The sequence below is a fragment of the Salmo salar genome, chromosome ssa25 (genome assembly GCF_905237065.1).
Source record: "Salmo salar chromosome ssa25, Ssal_v3.1, whole genome shotgun sequence".
In the NCBI taxonomy this organism is placed as follows: domain Eukaryota; kingdom Metazoa; phylum Chordata; class Actinopteri; order Salmoniformes; family Salmonidae; genus Salmo; species Salmo salar.
In genome coordinates, this window is record NC_059466.1 from 47,710,116 (window position 1) to 47,728,833 (window position 18,718).

Sequence of the window (18,718 nt, forward strand, 5' to 3'; positions counted from 1 at the left end):
GAGTTGAAATGTATTCCATTTTGAGTTTGCTTCCTAATAATACACTTTGTATACATCACAGAAGACTGAAATATGGGATTTTCAGTGTTTAAAAAATAAATAATGTTACTTATTTATTAAATTATGACAAATATGAATAACATTCCACCCATGAGGCCACTAGGTCATTTGACTGCACTCTGGAGGTGCTATCACTCTGACCATTTTTACTCTACCCACAGAAACGCAGACAAGGACCTCCGTCGCCCTCCAGTTGGCAAATCAGACCAAGACTCCATTTTCCATTCTCCTGCTTCCTGTTAAAATGTCTAATGAAATGAAATCAAATTGTATTGCTCACATACACATGGTTAGCAGATGTTAATGCGAGTGTAGCGAAATGCTTGTGCTTCTAGTTCCGACCATGCAGTAATATCTAACAAGTAATCTAACAATTTCACAACAACTACCTTATACACACAAGTGTAAAGGAATGAATATGAATATGTACATACAAATATATGGATGAGCGATGGCCGTGCAGCATAGGCAAGATGCAGTAGATGGTATAGAGTACAGTATATACATATGAGATGAGTAATGTAGGGTATGTAAACATTATATAAAGTGGCATTGTTTAAAGTTACTAGTGATACATTTATTACATCACATTTTTTATTATTAAAGTGGCCAGTGATTTGAGTCAGTATGTTGGCAGGAGCCACTCAATGTTAGTGATGGCTGTTTAACAGTCTGATGACCTTGAGATAGAAGCTGTTTTTCAGTCTCTCGGTCCCAGCTTTGATGCACCTGTACTGACCTCGCCTTCTGGATGATAGCGGTGTGAACAGGCAGTGGCTCGGGTGGTTGTTGTCCTTGACGATCTTTTTGGCCTTCCTGTGACATCGGTTGGTGTAGGTGTCCTGGAGGGCAGGTAGTTTGCCCCCGGTGATGCGTTGTGCAGACCTCAATACCCTCTGGAGAGCCTTACGGTTGTGGGCGGAGCAGCTGCCGTACCAGGCGGTGATACAGCCCGACAGGATGCTCTCGATTGTGCATCTGTAAAAGTTTGTGAGTGTTTTTGGTGACAAGCCAAATTTCTTCAGCCTCGCTGTTGCGCCTTCTTCACCACGCTGTCTGTGTGGGTGGACCATTTCAGTTTGTCTGTGATGTGTACGCCGAGGAACTTAAAACTTTACACCTTCTCCACTACTGTCCCATCGATGTGGATAGGGTAGCTTACAAGCAAAAACTCAAACAAGAAGTACCAGTGACGTGCCCAGTACGGTGAAGAAGACGCTAAGCTACAAGACCCCTTTGCTAGCGCAGATTGGAATACGTTCTGAGATTCATCCAATAGAATTGAGGGGGTTTACCACATCAGTCACAGGCTTCATGAATAAGTGCATCAATGACGTCAGTGACACAAACCTCCCAGATGAGCTGAATGCCTACTATTCTCACTTCGAGGGAAAACAACACTGATACAGGCCCCCCGCTGTCCTGGATGACCGTGTGATCTCGCTCTCCGTGGCCAATGTGAGAAAGGCTTGGAAATAGGATCACACTCACAAAGCTGCTGAGCCAGACAAAATACCAGGGCACGTTCTCAGGGCATGCGCAGACCAGTTGGACTAGCTGGCAGGTGTCTTCATCAACATTTTCAACATCTCCTTGACCCAGTCTGAAATCCCCCAAAAGTTTCAAGCATATCACCACTGCCACTGTTCCTAAGAATTCAAAGGTAATCTGCCTAAACGACAATTGTCCTGTAGCATTCACATCTTTAACCATGAAATGCTTTGAAAGGCTGGTCATGGCTCACATCAACACCATCATCATAGACACCCTGGACCCACTCCAATTTGCATACCGCCCAAACAGATCCACAAACAATACAACCACAATCTCTATTGCACTCCACACTACTCTCTTCCACCTGGACAAGATGAATACCTATGTGAGAATGCTGTTCATTGACTACAGCTCAGCATTCAACACCATAGTACCCTCCAAGCTCATCACCAAGCTCGGGAAACTGGGACTAAACACCTCCCTCTGCAACTGGATCCTGGACTTCCTGACGTGCCACCCCCAGGTGGTAAGGGTAGGTAACAGTAAGGGTAGGTAACAACACATCTGCCACACTGATCCTCAACACGGGGGCCCCTCAGGGGTGCGTGCTCAGTCTCCTCCTGTACTCCCTGTTCACCCATGACTGTGTGGCTAAGCACGACTCCAACACCATCATTAAGTTTGCTGACGACACAACAGTGCTAGGCCTGATCACTAACAACGATGAGACAGCCTACAGGGAGGAGGTCAGAGACCTGGCGGTTTGGTGCAAGGAAAATAACCTCCGCCTCAACGCCAGCAAGACAAAGGAGCTGATCGTAGACTACAGGTAACGGAGGGGCGAGCACGCCCCCATCCACATCGACGGTGCTGCAGTGGAGCGGGTCGAGAGCTTCAAGTTCGTCAGTGTCCACATCAGCAAGGACTTAACACGGTACTCTCACACCAGCATGGTCGTGAAGAAGGCGAGCTAGAGCCTTTTCCCCATCAGGAGTTTGAAAAGATTTGTCATGGCTCCTCAGATCCTCAAAAAAAATTCTAAAGCTGCACCGTTGAAAGCATCTTGACTGGCAACATCACTGCTTGATATGGCAACTGCATTGCGCTTGACTAAAAAGCGCTACAGAGGGGAGTGCAGATGGCCCAGTACATCACTGGAGCAGATCTCCCTGCCATCCAGGACCTGTATATCAGGTGGTTTCAAAAGCCCTAGCCACCCAACTCATAGACTGTTCTCTCTGCTACCACACGGCAAGTGGTACCGGAGCACCAAGTCTAGGTCCAAAAGGCTCCTTAACAGATTCTACCCCCAAACCCAAAGACTGATGAACAGTTAATTAAATGGCTACCTGGTAGAGCCCTGCACGGGCATACATTTTAAGCACGAGCCATACCCATGCCCACTATGATCAGGCCCTACCCTACACAGGCACGAAATCAGAAATAACTTCCTCCATTAGTAAATATATTAGCTGCTCCTCTCTGTCTGTCACATGCTCCCTGCACACAGCTAGCTCAGCATGCCCTCTGCTCATGGCGTCTCTGAGTCTGTGAGTGTCCATAGCAACGGCTCCGCTTGGGCTGCTCTGCTCAATGAGAGAGACATGAGACAGCAGTTAGCTACTTTTCATCACTCCAAACTCTGACGAAACTCAAGGAACATTATTATTTTCTGTGAAATAATCTCTCCTGTCTCTATATTTGACGAGGTTGAAGCACTTCTGACTCCATGTTATGATTTTAGTCAGATATGACTGTACTGCAGCAGCAGAACACGAACAAATGGCTCAGCTTTAAAATGTTGGTGCTCAATGTAGTGATACCCAAGCCATACCTGTATCCTAGTTGTTGATGAGACAACAGGCCCTGCCCGTATCCTAGTTATTGATGAGACAACAGGCCATACCTGTATCCTAGTTATTGATGAGACAGCAGGCCCTGTCCGTATCCTAGTTATTGATGAGACAGCAGGCCCTTCCCGTATCCTAGTTATTGATGAGACAGCAGGCCCTGCCCATCCCTAGTTATTGATGAGACAGCAGGCCCTGTCCGTATCCTAGTTATTGATGAGACAGCAGGGACCTACCCGTATCCTAGTTATTGATGAGACAGCAGGCCCTACCCGTATCCTAGTTATTGATGGGACAGCAGGCCCTGCCCATCCCTAGTTATTGATGAGACAGCAGGCCCTGCCTGTATCCTAGTTATTGATGAGACAACAGGCCCTTCCCGTATCCTAGTTATTGATGAGACAACGGGCCCTGCCCATATCCTAGTTATTGATGAGACAGCAGGCCCTGCCTGTATCCTAGTTATTGATGAGACAGCAGGCCCTTCCCGTGTCCTAGTTATTGATGAGACAGCAGGCCCTACCCATATCCTAGTTATTGATGAGACAGCAGGCCATACCTGTATCCTAGTTATTGATGAGACAGCAGGCCCTGCCTGTATCCTAGTTATTGATGAGACAACAGGCCCTTCCCGTATCCTAGTTATTGATGAGACAGCAGGCCCTGCCCATCCCTAGTTATTGATGAGACAGCAGGCCCTGCCCATATCCTAGTTATTGATGAGACAGCAGGCCCTGCCTGTATCCTAGTTATTGATGAGACAGCAGGCCCTGCCTGTATCCTAGTTATTGATGAGACAGCAGGCCCTGCCTGTATCCTAGTTATTGATGAGACAGCAGGCCCTGCCCATCCCTAACCCGATGTATAAAGTCAGGGTCCATCGGGCTCAGGGCGGGTAGCAGAGCTCTACCTTGCGGACTGTTAGGTTGACAAATGTATTTTTCTTTCACTGACTCTATGCACACCCTGACAGTCAAAAACATACCTACACACACTTCAATTATCTACCTCAACTACCTTGTACATAGCCAAGTTATAGTTAATTATTGTGTATTCATTTATTCATTGTGTTACTATCTTTCTATTTCTATCTGCATTGTTGAGAAGGTCCCCTAACTAAACATTTCACTATTAGTCTACACCTGTTGTTTCCAAAGCATTTCACTGTTAGTCTACACCTGTTGTTTAGGAAGCATTTCACTGTTAGTCTACACCTGTTGTTTCCGAAGCATTTCACTGTTAGTCTACACCTGTTGTTTAGGAAGCATTTCACTGTTAGTCTACACCTGTTGTTTGTGAAGCATTTCACTGTTAGTCTACACCTGTTGTTTAGGAAGCATTTCACTGTTAGTCTACACCTGTTGTTTCCGAAGCATTTCACTATTAGTCTACACCTGTTGTTTAGGAAGCATTTCACTGTTAGTCTACACCTGTTGTTTGTGAAGCATTTCACTGTTAGTCTACACCTGTTGTTTAGGAAGCATTTCACTGTTAGTCTACACCTGTTGTTTAGGAATCATTTCACTGTTAGTCTACACCTGTTGTTTAGGAATCATTTCACTGTTAGTCCACACCTGTTGTTTACGAAGCATGTGATAAATAAAATTTGATTTGACACTAACACACACTCGCCCCACGCAACACACACACACACACACAAAACACACACAAACATGCAAATTGACAACACACACACACACACACACACACACACACACACACACACACAAAACACACACAAACATGCAAATTGACAACACACACACACACACACAAACATGCAAATTGACGACACACACACATACACATTCACACTCTCCACATACGATGCTGCTATTCTGTTTATTATCTATCCTGATTGCCAAGTCACGTTTACCCCTACCTACATGTATATATTACCTCGTACCTCTGCACATTGACTGGGTACCGGTACTCGTTGTATATTAGGGCTAGGGGGCAGCATTTGCACGTCTGGATAAAAAAAATGTACCCGATTTAATCTGGTTACTAATCCTACCCAGTAACTAGAATATGCATATACTTATTATATATGGATAGAAAACACTCTAAAGTTTCTAAAACTGTTTGAATGGTGTCTGTGAGTATAACAGAACTCATTTGGCAGGCAAAACCCTGAGACATTTTCTGACAGGAAGTGGATACCTGATGTGTTGTATTACCTTTAAACCTATCCCATTGAAAAACACAGGGGCTGAGGAATATTTTGGCACTTCCTATTGCTTCCACTAGATGTCACCAGCCTTTACAAAGTGTTTTGAGTCTTCTGGAGGGAGATCTGACCGAACAAGAGCCATGGAACGATGATGTCCCATTAGACACCTGGCGCGCGAGTTCATGTTGGGTACCCTCGTTCCAATACGTTATAAAAGAGTATGCATTCGTCCACCTTGAATATTATTCATGTTCTGGTTAAAAAAGGCCCTAATGATTTATGCTATACAACGTTTGACATGTTTGAACGAACGTAAATATATTTTTTCCCCTCGTTCATGACGAGAAGTCCGGCTGGCTTAGATCATGTGCTAACAAGACGGAGATTTTTGGACATAAATGATGAGCTTTTTTGAACAAAACTACATTCGTTATGGACCTGTGATACCTGGAAGTGACATCTGATGAAGAGAATCAAAGGTAATGGATTATTTACATAGTATTTTCGATTTTAGATCTCCCCAACATGACGTCTAGTCTGTATCGCAACGCGTATTTTTCTGGGCGCAGTGCTCAGATTATTGCAAAGTGTGATTTCCCAGTAAGGTTATTTTTAAATCTGGCAAGTTGATTGCGTTCAAGAGATGTAAATCTATAATTCTTTAAATGACAATATAATATTTTACCAATGTTTTCTAATTTTAATTAGTGACGCTGACTTGACTGCCGGTTATTGGAGGGAAACGATTTCCTCAACATCAATGCCATAGTAAAACGCTGTTTTTGGATATAAATATGAACTTGATAGAACTAAAAATGCATGCATTGTCTAACATAATGTCCTAGGAGTGTCATCTGATGGAGATTGTAAAAGGTTAGTGCATCATTTTAGCTGGTTTTATGGTTTTGGTGACCCTGTCTTTGACTTGACAAAACATTACACACAACTCTTGTAAATGTACTGTCCTAACATACTCTAAATTTATGCTTTCGCCGTAAAACCTTTTTGAAATCGTAAAACGTGGTTAGATTAAGGAGATGTTTATCTTTCAAAGGGTGTAAAATAGTTGTATGTTTGAAAAATTTGAATTTTGACATTTATTTGGATTCAAATTTGCCGCTCTTGAAATGCACCTGCTGTTGATGGAGTGCACCACGGGTGGCACGCTAGCGTCCCACCTAGCCCATAGAGGATATAGCCTCATCATTGTTATTTCTTGTTTACAGTTTTCTATTTTTATTTGCACATGTTTTTACTTTTTAACTCTGAATTATTGGGAAAGGGCTCGTCAGTAAGCATTTCACGATAAGGTCAACACCTGTTGTATTCGCTGCATGTGACAAATAACAATGTATTTGATCTGACAGTCTAGAATCCTGAGATTGACTCTGAAAGGTCAGAGAAGAGATTATAGTAACTCTTTCTGATATTAGGGTACAAGGATTTTGTAAGTCATGTTTGCCATTCTTAACACTGCATAAAACAATGCATTTGTCACAGTTTACCTCCACTAAACTTTAACTGCTGACATAACCACTCATAATAATGTATATTGTTTTCCTTGGGATTTATGCAGCTCTTAAATAAGGTTATTGTACTACAGCGGTTATCTGGATAGTCAGATCCATAGAGGATACAGTTGAAGTCGGAAGTTTACATACACTTAGGTTGGAGTCATTAAAACTCGTTTTTCAACCACTTCCCAAATTTCTTGCTAATAAACTATGGTTTTGGAAAGTCGGTCAGGACATCTACTTTGTGCATGACACAAGTACTTTTTTCCAACAACTGTTTACAGACAGATTATTTCACTTATAATTCACTGTATCACAATTCCAATGGGTCAGAAGTTTACATACACTAAGTTGACTGTGCCTTTAATCAGCTTGGAAAATTCCAGAAAATTATGTCATGGCTTTAGAAGCTTCTGATAGGCTAATTGACATAATTTCAGTCAACTGGAGGTGTACTTGTGGATGTATTTCAAGGCCTTCCTTTAAACTCAGTGCCTCTTTCCTTGACATCATGGGAAAATCAAAAGAAATCAGCCAAGACCTCAGAAAAACAAATTGTAGAACTCCCCAAGTTCTGGTTCATCCTTGGGAGCAATTTCCAAACGGCTGAAGGTACCGCGTTCATCTGTACAAACAATAGTACGCAAGTATAAACACCATGGAACCACGCAGCCGTCATACCGCTCAGGAAGGAGATGCGTTCCGTCTCCTAGAGATGAACGTACTTTGGTGCGAAAAGTGCAAATCAATCCCAGAACAACAGCAAAGGACCTTGTGAAGATGCTGGAGGAAACAGGTACAAAAGTATCTATATCCACAGTAAAACAAGTCCTATATCGACATAACCTGAAAGGCCGCTCAGCAAGGAAGAAGCCACTGCTCAAAAACCGCCACAAAAAAGCCAGACTACAGTTTGCAACTGCACATGGGGACAAAGATCGTACTTTTTGGAGAAATGTCCTCTGATCTCATGAAACAAAAATAGAACGGTTTGGCCATAATGACCATCATTATGTTTGGAGGAAAAAGGGGGAGGCTTGCAAGCCATAGAACACCATCCCAACCGTGAAGCACAGGGGTGGCAGCATCATGTTTTGGGGGTGCTTTGCTGCAGGAGGGACTGGTGCACTTCACAAAATAGATGGCATCATGAGGTAGGAAAATTATGTGGATATATTGAAGCAACATCTCAAGACATCAGTCAGGAAGTTAAAGCTTGGTCACAAATGGCTCTTCCAAATGGACATTGACCCCAAGCATACTTCCAAAGTTGTGGCAAACTGGCTTATGGACAACAAAGTGAAGGTATTGGAGTGGCCATCACAAAGCCCTGACCTCAATCCTATAGAAAATTTGTGGGCAGAACTGAAAAAGCGCTTGCGAGCAAGGAGGCCTACAAACCTGACTCAGTTACACCAGCTCTGTCAGGAGGAATAGGACAAAATTCATCCAACTTATTGTGGGAAGCTTGTGGAAGGCTACCCGCAACGTTTGACCCAAGTTAAACAATTTTGAAGGCAATGCTACCAAATACTAATTGAGTGTATGTAAACTTCTGACCCACTGGGAATGTGATGAAATACTTTTTATTTATATATATATATTTTTATTTATTGAATATTCGAAACATACAATATACTTGCAGTGAAGCCGCTCAACAATTACATCATACCATTCACCCAACAGATTCCAATTCAGAGAGACACACATAAGCATCCAGGGTCAATGCCCTGCTCAATGGCACGTTGACCGATCTACCATCAGGCCAAAAAACGTGAACCTGAACCCTCTAAGACCCCCCACAGTTTCCCAATAGCTGTCCCTCAACCATTCGAGACCCTTCCCACAGTCCTCCCCAAGAATAAAAATAAAAAATACAATTAATTCCATTCCCCAGCCCCAAGAACCCCCCCAATGCACCAAAAACCAAGAGAATGAACTAAAGATAACAAAGGAAAATACAGAAGAAAACAGCAAACAACAATGCAAGAAAATAATAAAACAAAATAATACATTTAAAACAAGAACATCAAGGACAACTGAAATCATAACAGCAATGCCAACTGTATATGTTTGTGTGCATGTCTGGCACCGTTAAATGTATGTGTGTGTTCTTGTATGTGTTTATTTGAATGACAGTGTGTGTATATGCATGTGTACAAACACCTGCACAGTATCAGCCTCAGGCAAACCGGCATTAGTTGCAAAAACACTGCTATTTCGACTTTTTTTATTTTTTACTTTTATCTTAGAATGATGGTCAATCTCCCGCACAGCAACTCCACTCCCACCTGTCTCCAATTCCACCTACCAACCCTCACCTTCCCTCAGCCCATCCAATCTATCTCTGCTGGCCACCCACTTCAGGTTTCTAAGCAACGCATATCTTTCAACTATGCTGTGATGTTTAAGGTACAATTTCAATCTATCTAATCAAATAGAATCCACAGATTGCGAGTTGAAGATAAATACTTTTACTAAGAATACTAGTATATTAGTAATTGACTGACCCGGTCTCTCCAGATCTCCTAACAGTGCTATTTCTAGGGTCAATTTTAGATCAATGCTATGCATTTTCAGCCATTCCTGAACCTGAGACCAGAAACAGGCTACCTGAGGGCAATACCAAATTAAATGGTCTATTGATTCTGTATCCTCACAACAAAATCTGCAGAGCTTCGATGATTTTATGCCCCAACTATTCAACATTTTGTTGGTGGCAAGAATTCTATATAATAATTTTAGCTGAAAAGCACAAAGTCTTGAATCTTGCGTTGTTTTATATATCAACTCATACACCCTGTACCATGGAATCGGTACATCAAAAATCTCTTCCCAACTATTTTGCAATCTGTATGGCACAGATGTCAACATCCTGGTCCTCAAATGAAACTGGTATACTTTCCTATTTATGCTATTTCTATTCCTCTGCCAGTTTCGATCCTTTATATTGGGCAGACAGACCAGTTCCCTACCTCCTCCTGCTGCCAACTGCCGCCTCCATTTTTGGGGTAATGCTGTAATCATTTGGTTGTACTCTTGGATTGAGCAGACCTTTCCTTACAATTCTGATAACTCCATCAAGGACATAACTCTACCATTCCAATTTAAAATATAATTAAAGAACAAAATACCCTTTTCAAACATCTTTTCCATAAATACAGGGATTTTATCATCAGGCACATTTGAGTTCAGCCCTAATATCTGTTGTAATATTTGTTCTATCTTTTCAGGGGGATGACATTGAAATTGTAGCCAGCTCTGCAATGCTTGTTTGAAAAAGAGAGATACTTTGAAAAAAGTATCCTTTTCAATTAATCAAAAATGAGACATGGCAATCTGCACAAAGGCAAAAAGGCCATTTTAAAACAACGGATGAGCTTTTCTTAGTAATCTACTTGATGAAAGAAATTACATCTGAAATAAATCATTCTCTCTACTATTATTTTGACATTTCACATTCTTAAAATAAAGTGGTGATCTTAACTGACATAAGATTGTGAATTTCTATTAGGATTAAATGTCAGGATTTGTGAAAAACTGAGTTTAAATGTATTTGGCTAAGGTGTATGTAATCTTCCGACTTCAACTGTATGTATTGCCTTGTTGCTGCACAACAAGTTTAACAACTACTTGAGCTGTGACTGAGATGTGAGCTGTACCACTGTGACTAAGCTGAGATGTACCACTGTGATTGGGCTGAGATGTGAGCTGTACCACTCAGACTGAGCTGAGATGTGAGCTGTACCACTGTGACTGAGCTGAGCTGTACCACTGTGACTGAGCTGAGCTGTACCGCTGTGACTGAGCTGAGATGTGAGCTGTACCACTGTGACTGAGCTGAGCTGTGAGCTGTACCACTGTGACTGAGCTGAGATGTGAGCTGTACCACTGTGACTGAGCTGAGATGTGAGCTGTACCACTGTGAGTAAGCTGAGATGTGAGCTGTACCACTGTGATTGAGCTGAGATGTGAGCTGTACCACTTTGACTGAGTTGAGCTGTACCACTGTGACTGAGCTGAGATGTGAGCTGTACCACTGTGACTGAGCTGAGATGTGAGCTGTACCACTGTGACTGAGCTGAGATGTGAGCTGTACCACTGTGACTGAGCTGAGATGTGAGCTGTACCACTTTGACTGAGTTGAGCTGTACCACTGTGACTATTAAGTACAGGCACAGTGCATGTCCCTCTAATGCTTAGTGGAGGGCAGAGTTCAATGAAACTATGCAACATTATGTTACACGGCTTGTCTCTGTCTTAATGGTCTAGCATCACCTCTGTGAGTGCATATTGAACATCCATTTAATTAAGCTGCACGGAGTCTCACCTCGCCTCGGCATCAGACAGGTCAACCTGAATCTACTGGGCAGAAAACGACCTTTGTGGATCTCACATCCCGTTCAGGATTAACAAGCCGGACAGAGTTGTTCGCTCAGCTCGTTACTCTGGAAACGTTTTATGTCATTTTGTCCATTTAGAGAAAATGACTCTATCCTGACAGAGAGGGGTTCTTATCACAGGGCCAGGAGCTGAATGGCAAATATGTTTCTATTAGACAAGATACTGTAAGTCATGTGTCCCAACTGGCACCCTATTCCCTACATAGTGCACTATCTTTGACCAGAGTTCTATAATCCCTGATCAAAAGTAATGCACTAAATCAAATCAAAAATGTTTGGTCACATACACATGGTTAGCAGATGTTAATGGTCACATACACATGGTTAGCAGATGTTATTTGTCACATACACATGGTTAGCAGATGTTAATGCGAGTGTTGCGAAATGCTTGTGCTTCTAGCTCCGACCGTGCGGTAATATCTAACAAGTAATCTAACAATTTCACAACAACTACCTTATAGACACAAGTGTAAAGGAATGAATAAGAATATGTACATATAAATATATGGATGAGCGATGGCCGAATGGCATAGGCAAGATGCAGTAGATGGTATAGAGTACAGTATATACATATGAGATGAGTAATGTAGGGTATGTAAACATTATATGAAGTGGCATTGTTTAAAGTGACTAGTGATACATTTATTACATCCAATTTTTTATTATTAAAGTGGCCAGTGATTTGAGTCTGTATGTTGGCAGCAGCCACTCAATGTTAGTGATGGCTGTTTAACAGTCTGATGGCCTTGAGATAGAAGCTGTTTTTCAGTCTGATGGCCTTGAGATAAAAGCTGTTTTTCAGTCTCACGGTCTCAGCTTTGATGCACCTGTACTGACCTCGCCTTCTGGATGATAGCGGGGTGAACAGGCAGTGGCTCGGGTGGTTGTTGTCCTTGATGATCTTTTTGGCCTTTCTGTGACATCGGGTGGTGTAGGTGTCCTGGAGGGCAGGTAGTTTGCCCCCAGGGATGCGTTGTGCAGACCTCACTACCCTCTGGAGAGCCTTACGGTTGTGGGCGGAGCAGCTGCCGTACCAGGTGGTGATACAGCCCGACAGGATGCTCTCGATTGTGCATCTGTAAAAGTTTGTGAGTGTTTTTGGTGACAAGCCAAATTTCTTCAACCTCCTGAGATTGTAGAGGCGCTGTTGTGCCATCTTCACCACGCTGTCTGTGTGGGTGGACCATGATATGTCCATGATATGTACGCCGAGGAACTTAAAACTTTCCAACTTCTCCAATACTGTCCCGTCAATGTGGATAGGGGGCTGCTCCCTCTGCTGTTTCCTGAAGTCCACAATCATCTCCTTTGTTTTGTTGACGTTGAGTGTGAGGTTATTTTCCTGACACCACACTCCCAGGGCCCTCACCTCCTCCCTGTATGCCGTCTTTTCGTTGTTGTTAATCAAGCCTACCACTGTAGTGTCATCTGCAAACTTGATAATTGAGTTGGAGGCGTGCATGGCCAAGCAGTCGTGGGTGAACAGGGAGTACAGGAGGGGGCTGAGAACGTACCCTTGTGGGGCCCCAGTGTTGAGGATCAGCGGGGTGGAGATGTTTCCTACCCTCACCACCTGGGGACGGCCCGTCAAGAAGTCCGGGACCCAGTTGCACAGGGTGGGGTCGAGACCAAGGGTCTCGAGCTTAATGACGAGTTTGGAGGGTACTATGGTGTTGAATGCTGAGCTGTAATCAATGAACAGCATTCTTACATAGGTATTCCTCTTGTCCAGAAGAGGTAGGGCAGTGTGCAGCGTGATTGCGATTGCGTCGTCTGTGGACCTATTGGGGCGGTAAGCAAATTGGAGTGGGTCTAGGGTGACAGGTAGGCTGGAGGTGATATGATCCTTGACTAGTCTCTCAAAGCACTTCATGATGACGGAAGTGAGTGCTATGGGGCGATAGTCGTTTAGCTCAGTTACCTTAGCTTTCTTGGGAACAGGAACAATGGTGGCCCTCTTGAAGCATGTGGGAACATCAGACTGGGATAGGGATGAAGGGAACAGGGTGCCAGTTGGGATCCAAGTCACAGAAAAGGTAATGTAGCTAATTTGGCTAAGTGGAACATACAGTAAGTCTCTATAGCTGTTCTGACTGGGAACCAAGATTGACTGATGGGGGTATGATTGCACAAAATGTCTGCATGTTGATACCCATCCTGATAGCAGCCATTGTCTCTCACATCGTCTTGCAGCGGAGAGGTAAACGTTTTGGCTCAACAAGAAACAGAGAAAAGTGGATGTCACCACTTGACAGTTTGTCAAATAAAAGGTCTTCCTCTATTTAATATTATTTCTGACTGGTTGCCTGGAGACACATTTGAGCACAACAATGAAACATACCTTCTCTCTGTAACAAGGGACACACATATGACAATCACAAGCCCCTAGAGGGGGTTAAACAGGTGAGGTGGAGGACAGTCAGGTGAAACACCTAGAGGGGGTTAGACAGGTGAGGTAGATGACAGTCAGGTGAAACACCTAGAGGGGGTTAGACAGGTGAGATAGATGACAGTCAGGTGAAACACCTAGAGGGGGTTAGACAGGTGAGATAGATGACAGTCAGGTGAAACACCTAGAGGGGGTTAGACAGGTGAGATAGATGACAGTCAGGTAAAACACCTAGAGGGGGTTAGACAGGTGAGGTAGATGACAGTCAGGTGAAACACCTAGAGGGGGTTAGACAGGTGAGATAGATGACAGTCAGGTGAAACACCTAGAGGGGGGTTAGACAGGTGAGATAGATGACAGTCAGGTGAAACACCTAGAGGGGGTTAGACAGGTGAGATAGATGACAGTCAGGTGAAACACCTAGAGGGGGTTAGACAGGTGAGATAGATGACAGTCAGGTGAAACACCTAGAGGGGGTTAGACAGGTGAGATAGATGACAGTCAGGTGAAACACCTAGAGGGGGTTAGACAGGTGAGATAGATGACAGTCAGGTGAAACACCTAGAGGGGGTTAGACAGGTGAGATAGATGACAGTCAGGTGAAACACCTAGAGGGGGTTAGACAGGTGAGATAGATGACAGTCAGGTGAAACACCTAGAGGGGGTTAGACAGGTGAGATAGATGACAGTCAGGTGAAACACCTAGAGGGGGTTAGACAGGTGAGGTAGATGACAGTCAGGTGAAACACCTAGAGGGGGTTAGACAGGTGAGGTAGATGACAGTCAGGTGAAACACCTAGAGGGGGTTAGACAGGTGAGGTAGATGACAGTCAGGTGAAACACCTAGAGGGGGTTAGACAGGTGAGGTAGATGACAGTCAGGTGAAACACCTAGAGGGGGTTAGACAGGTGAGGTAGATGACAGTCAGGTGAAACACCTAGAGGGGGTTAGACAGGTGAGGTAGATGACAGTCAGGTGAAACACCTAGAGGAAGATACACACGGTAGATACACACAGTCAGTGGTGGATTTAGGTATAGGTGACATGGGCAGCCGCCCAGGGCGGCATCTTCCCGGGGGCGGCACAGGGCGCCCGCACCCAAAAAAACGGAATGGTGACATTTGCGTAGATTTGTTTTTTATCACTCAATTGCACGTCACGTCAATGATATCATGTCACCGTGTGGGACTGTGGGTCAATTAACCTTGTTGGAGTGGGCGCCCTGATTCTAGTTGTGAGCTAGGCAGGCTACTGCCTGGGAAGGTCTCCCACTCAGAAGTACGAGATGGGGAGGGGGGCGAGGGTAGGTTGACCTCAGGTCTCCCCACTGGAAGCCTGAGGTAGGGGGAGCGGGGGTAGGTTGACCTCAGGTCTCCCCACTGGAAGCCCGAGGTAGGGAGAGCGGGGGTAGGTTGACCTCAGGTCTCCCCACTGGAAGCCCGAGGTAGGGGAGGCGGGGGTAGGTTGACCTCAGGTCTCCCCTCTGGAATCCCGAGGTAGGGAGGGCGGGGGTAGGTTGACCTCAGGTCTCCCCTCTGGAAGCCCGGGGTAGGGGAGGCGGGGGTAGGTTGACCTCAGGTCTCCCCACTGGAAGCCCGAGGTAGGGGGAGAGCGGGGGAATCTATCAAATAGCGCACCTCTAACTTTGTAAAGTACTAATGCAAAAAATCGTTCAGAATAAAATAAAACCAGTCCGCACACCACCAAGGTGAATTGGTTTAGTCTTGACTCTTGGTTGACAGTGTTGGGGTATGGGTAATGTATTGATGCTCGAATGCCACATCAACACAAATTTATTTCTATTTGTCTTTGTTACTTCAATTTGATATATAGGAGTCTTATTTTCGTATATATGTTTTTATATTTATTTAGTTTTAAAAGTTATGCTTATATATTTGTGCTGTTCCAAATGTGTGAATAAAAATTACAGTTAGTGCAGAATGCTGACAAGATACACTAACTCAGGGACAATATGGCTGGTGTAGTAACACATGGTCCTGTTAGTCCTGTCGGACCTGTTGGACCTGTTGGTCCTGAGCGATTAGTGCTGTTTGAGGTCAGTTCGGTTTCGGTTAGATTATTAAAAGATAATCACGGTTTTCAATTTTAGGTTTTGATTATTTGGGTAGAATGCTGTAACACAGAATAATATTTGGGTAGAATGCTGTAACACAGAATATGTCCCATGATGGCAGGGACATCCCATTAATGCTTATCATTTACATTTTAGTCATTTAGCAGACGCTCTTATCCAGAGCAACTTACAGTATGAATGCATACATTTCATACATTTTTTTCTCCGTACTGGTCCCCCGTGGGAATTGAACCCACAACCCTGGCGTTGCTAACACCATGCTCCACCAACTGAGCCACACGGGACCAATTATCACTTATTAAACATACTTGATTTACATTACATTACTTTAATAAAATATTTTAGTTGTGTATATTAAATGTATTTTATTTGATGACTTTATTATTTCATTCCAAGTCATCATCTCATCTCTATAGAGCTGTTGCCTACGCTGTCTGACAAAATCACTATTTGCTTGTTCTTCAAAGTAAATAAGTCATACTTTTATTTCTGCTGAATACCAACTATCAATCATTTAGATCACGTATTTTCAGGTAGTGATACCTTGGGAAGCAACAGCTGCTCTCTATATCACCTCAGAATGACAATCACACCTTTTTTTTCTGTCTCTTCTGTAGCAGGCGTAAAAGAAACACAGGATAAGTTGATGTGCAATGGATTGTGGTCATTGTAGTTAATTACCACATTTTATGTGCTAAACTATGTAGAGTATTGGCCTGTTGGAAACTACAACTCCTAAAAATACAAATCACACAGTTCAGGCAGTTCAACTGCGCAATATGCGAATTGAGCTCACAGGGGGGAAAAAAAAGAAATAAAAGGAATTCAAGTAATTGAGCCGTTAGCTGCTTAAAGTCGATGTCCACGACAATCTAATTAGCATAAGAAAAAAATCCTGAGCGTTTGAGCTAGAGATATACGTTTTTCTGAATTCGATGCCCCTCAATCCAGCTAGAGTGGTGTTTGTCAAACCTGGAGACAGGGGCGCAACTTTCACTGGGGACGGGGGGTGGGTCATGTCCCCACCACATTCTGAAATTGCATTTTGTCCCCCCCCAGTTTTATCACCCCACCAACCCCCACCCTACCAACCCATCAACCCCCACCGCACCAACCCCCACCGCACCAACCCCCACCAACCCATCAACCCCCACCGCACCAACCCCCACCAACCCATCAACCCCCACCCCACCAACCCCCACCAACCCATCAACCCCCACCAACCCATCAACCCCCACCGCACCAACCCCCACCAACCCATCAACCCCCACCAACACATCAACCCCCACCGCACCAACCCCCACCAACCCACACCAACCCATCAACCCCCACCGCACCAACCCCCACCAACCCATCAACCCCCACCAACCCATCAACCCCCACCGCACCAACCCCCACCAACCCATCAACCCCCACCCCACCAACCCCCACCAACCCCCACCAACCCACACCAATCCCCACCGCACCAACCCACACCAACCCCCACCGCACAAACCCCCACCAAGCACCACCGCACAAACCCCCACCAACCCCCACCAAGCACCACCGCACCAACCCCCTACCTGTTGATGACTGGTAGACATGCACTTAAGAGGGGAAGGATGAGGAGAGTAGGAGGAGGGTTTAGGTCAAAGGGAAGGAGAGAAGCACACACCTTCCGTGAGGGAGGAAACAGGCAAAGAGATCTCCATGCAAGCGGCAGACTGGGCCTTGCGGAAGGGTGGTCGGCCGGGCCCTCTCCGGGTGAGCCGCGAGCCCTCAGGAGCCCCTGGAATGCGAGACTTCCCCACGGAGCATGGCTGGGAGGTGGGGCTAGTGCAATGTCCATTGACATGATCTGCAACAAAGACAAAGCATTAGCAAACAACTTCAAGAAAACAAAACGGAGAGATGAGAAAAGTCTACAATAAGGACAAGATGAGAGAAAGAGTTGGTGAATTAGAGTTAAAGAAAAAGTCAGTGATTTATAGTTAAAGAGATAGAGTTAGTGAATTATAGTTAAAGAGATAGAGTTAGTGATTTATAGTTAGAGATAGAGTTAGTGATTTATAGTTAAAGAGATAGCGTTAGTGAATTATAGTTAAAGAGATAGAGTTAGTGATTTATAGTTAAAGAGATAGTTAGTGATTTATAGTTAAAGAGATAGAGTTAGTGAATTATAGTTAGAGATAGAGTTAGTGATTTATAGTTAAAGAGATAGAGTTAGTGATTTATAGTTAAAGAGATAGTGATTTATAGTTAAAGAGATAGAGTTAGTGATTTATAGTTAAAGAGATAGAGTTAGTGATTTATAGTTAACCCTCTAGAGTCGACGTCTGCAAAAATGAAATCAGCATAAAAAAAATCCCCATCAAAATCCAACACTTTCGTATTTGAGGTGAAACGTAGCATAGCTAGAGCGATGTTTGTCAGACCATGAGACAAATCGGTCTTCTCACGAAAACATCTCTGTAGTGTCCAAATGGTTTGGCCCACAAACTATTATAGTAACCCCTCAGTAGAAAGGCGAGTCTCTCATGAACATGAAGATGTCAGCTGTTCAGTAGAAAGTTATTTTAGATATTTTTTGGGACTATCTGTTTGTCCAGAAAGAACGTGTTTCTATTGGCTAAGAGCAGTAAGGCCAAATTTAATGTTTCATATATATATATATATATATTTATATATATGTATTTATTATACCTTAAGGGTTCCTAAAACTCAAAATCTAATAGCTAAATGATCCTTGATATTACTTTTT

The 18,718-nt window shown here is 43.8% G+C and overlaps 1 protein-coding gene and 1 non-coding gene across 2 annotated transcripts in view; both read right to left on the reverse strand.

Moving 5' to 3' along the window:
• LOC106586892 (syntaxin-binding protein 5-like) overlaps positions 1-18,718 on the reverse strand; it is a 252,842-nt gene that overhangs the window by 24,930 nt on the left and 209,194 nt on the right. Inside the window, exon 20 of the mRNA XM_014174622.2 lies at positions 17,633-17,815. Within this exon, the coding sequence (XP_014030097.1) occupies positions 17,633-17,815 (183 nt within the window). The remainder of the gene's footprint in view (positions 1-17,632; positions 17,816-18,718) is intronic.
• On the reverse strand, positions 16,189-16,264 carry trnaa-agc (transfer RNA alanine (anticodon AGC)). Its single transcript has one exon. It is a non-coding gene; the product is annotated as a tRNA-Ala (tRNA).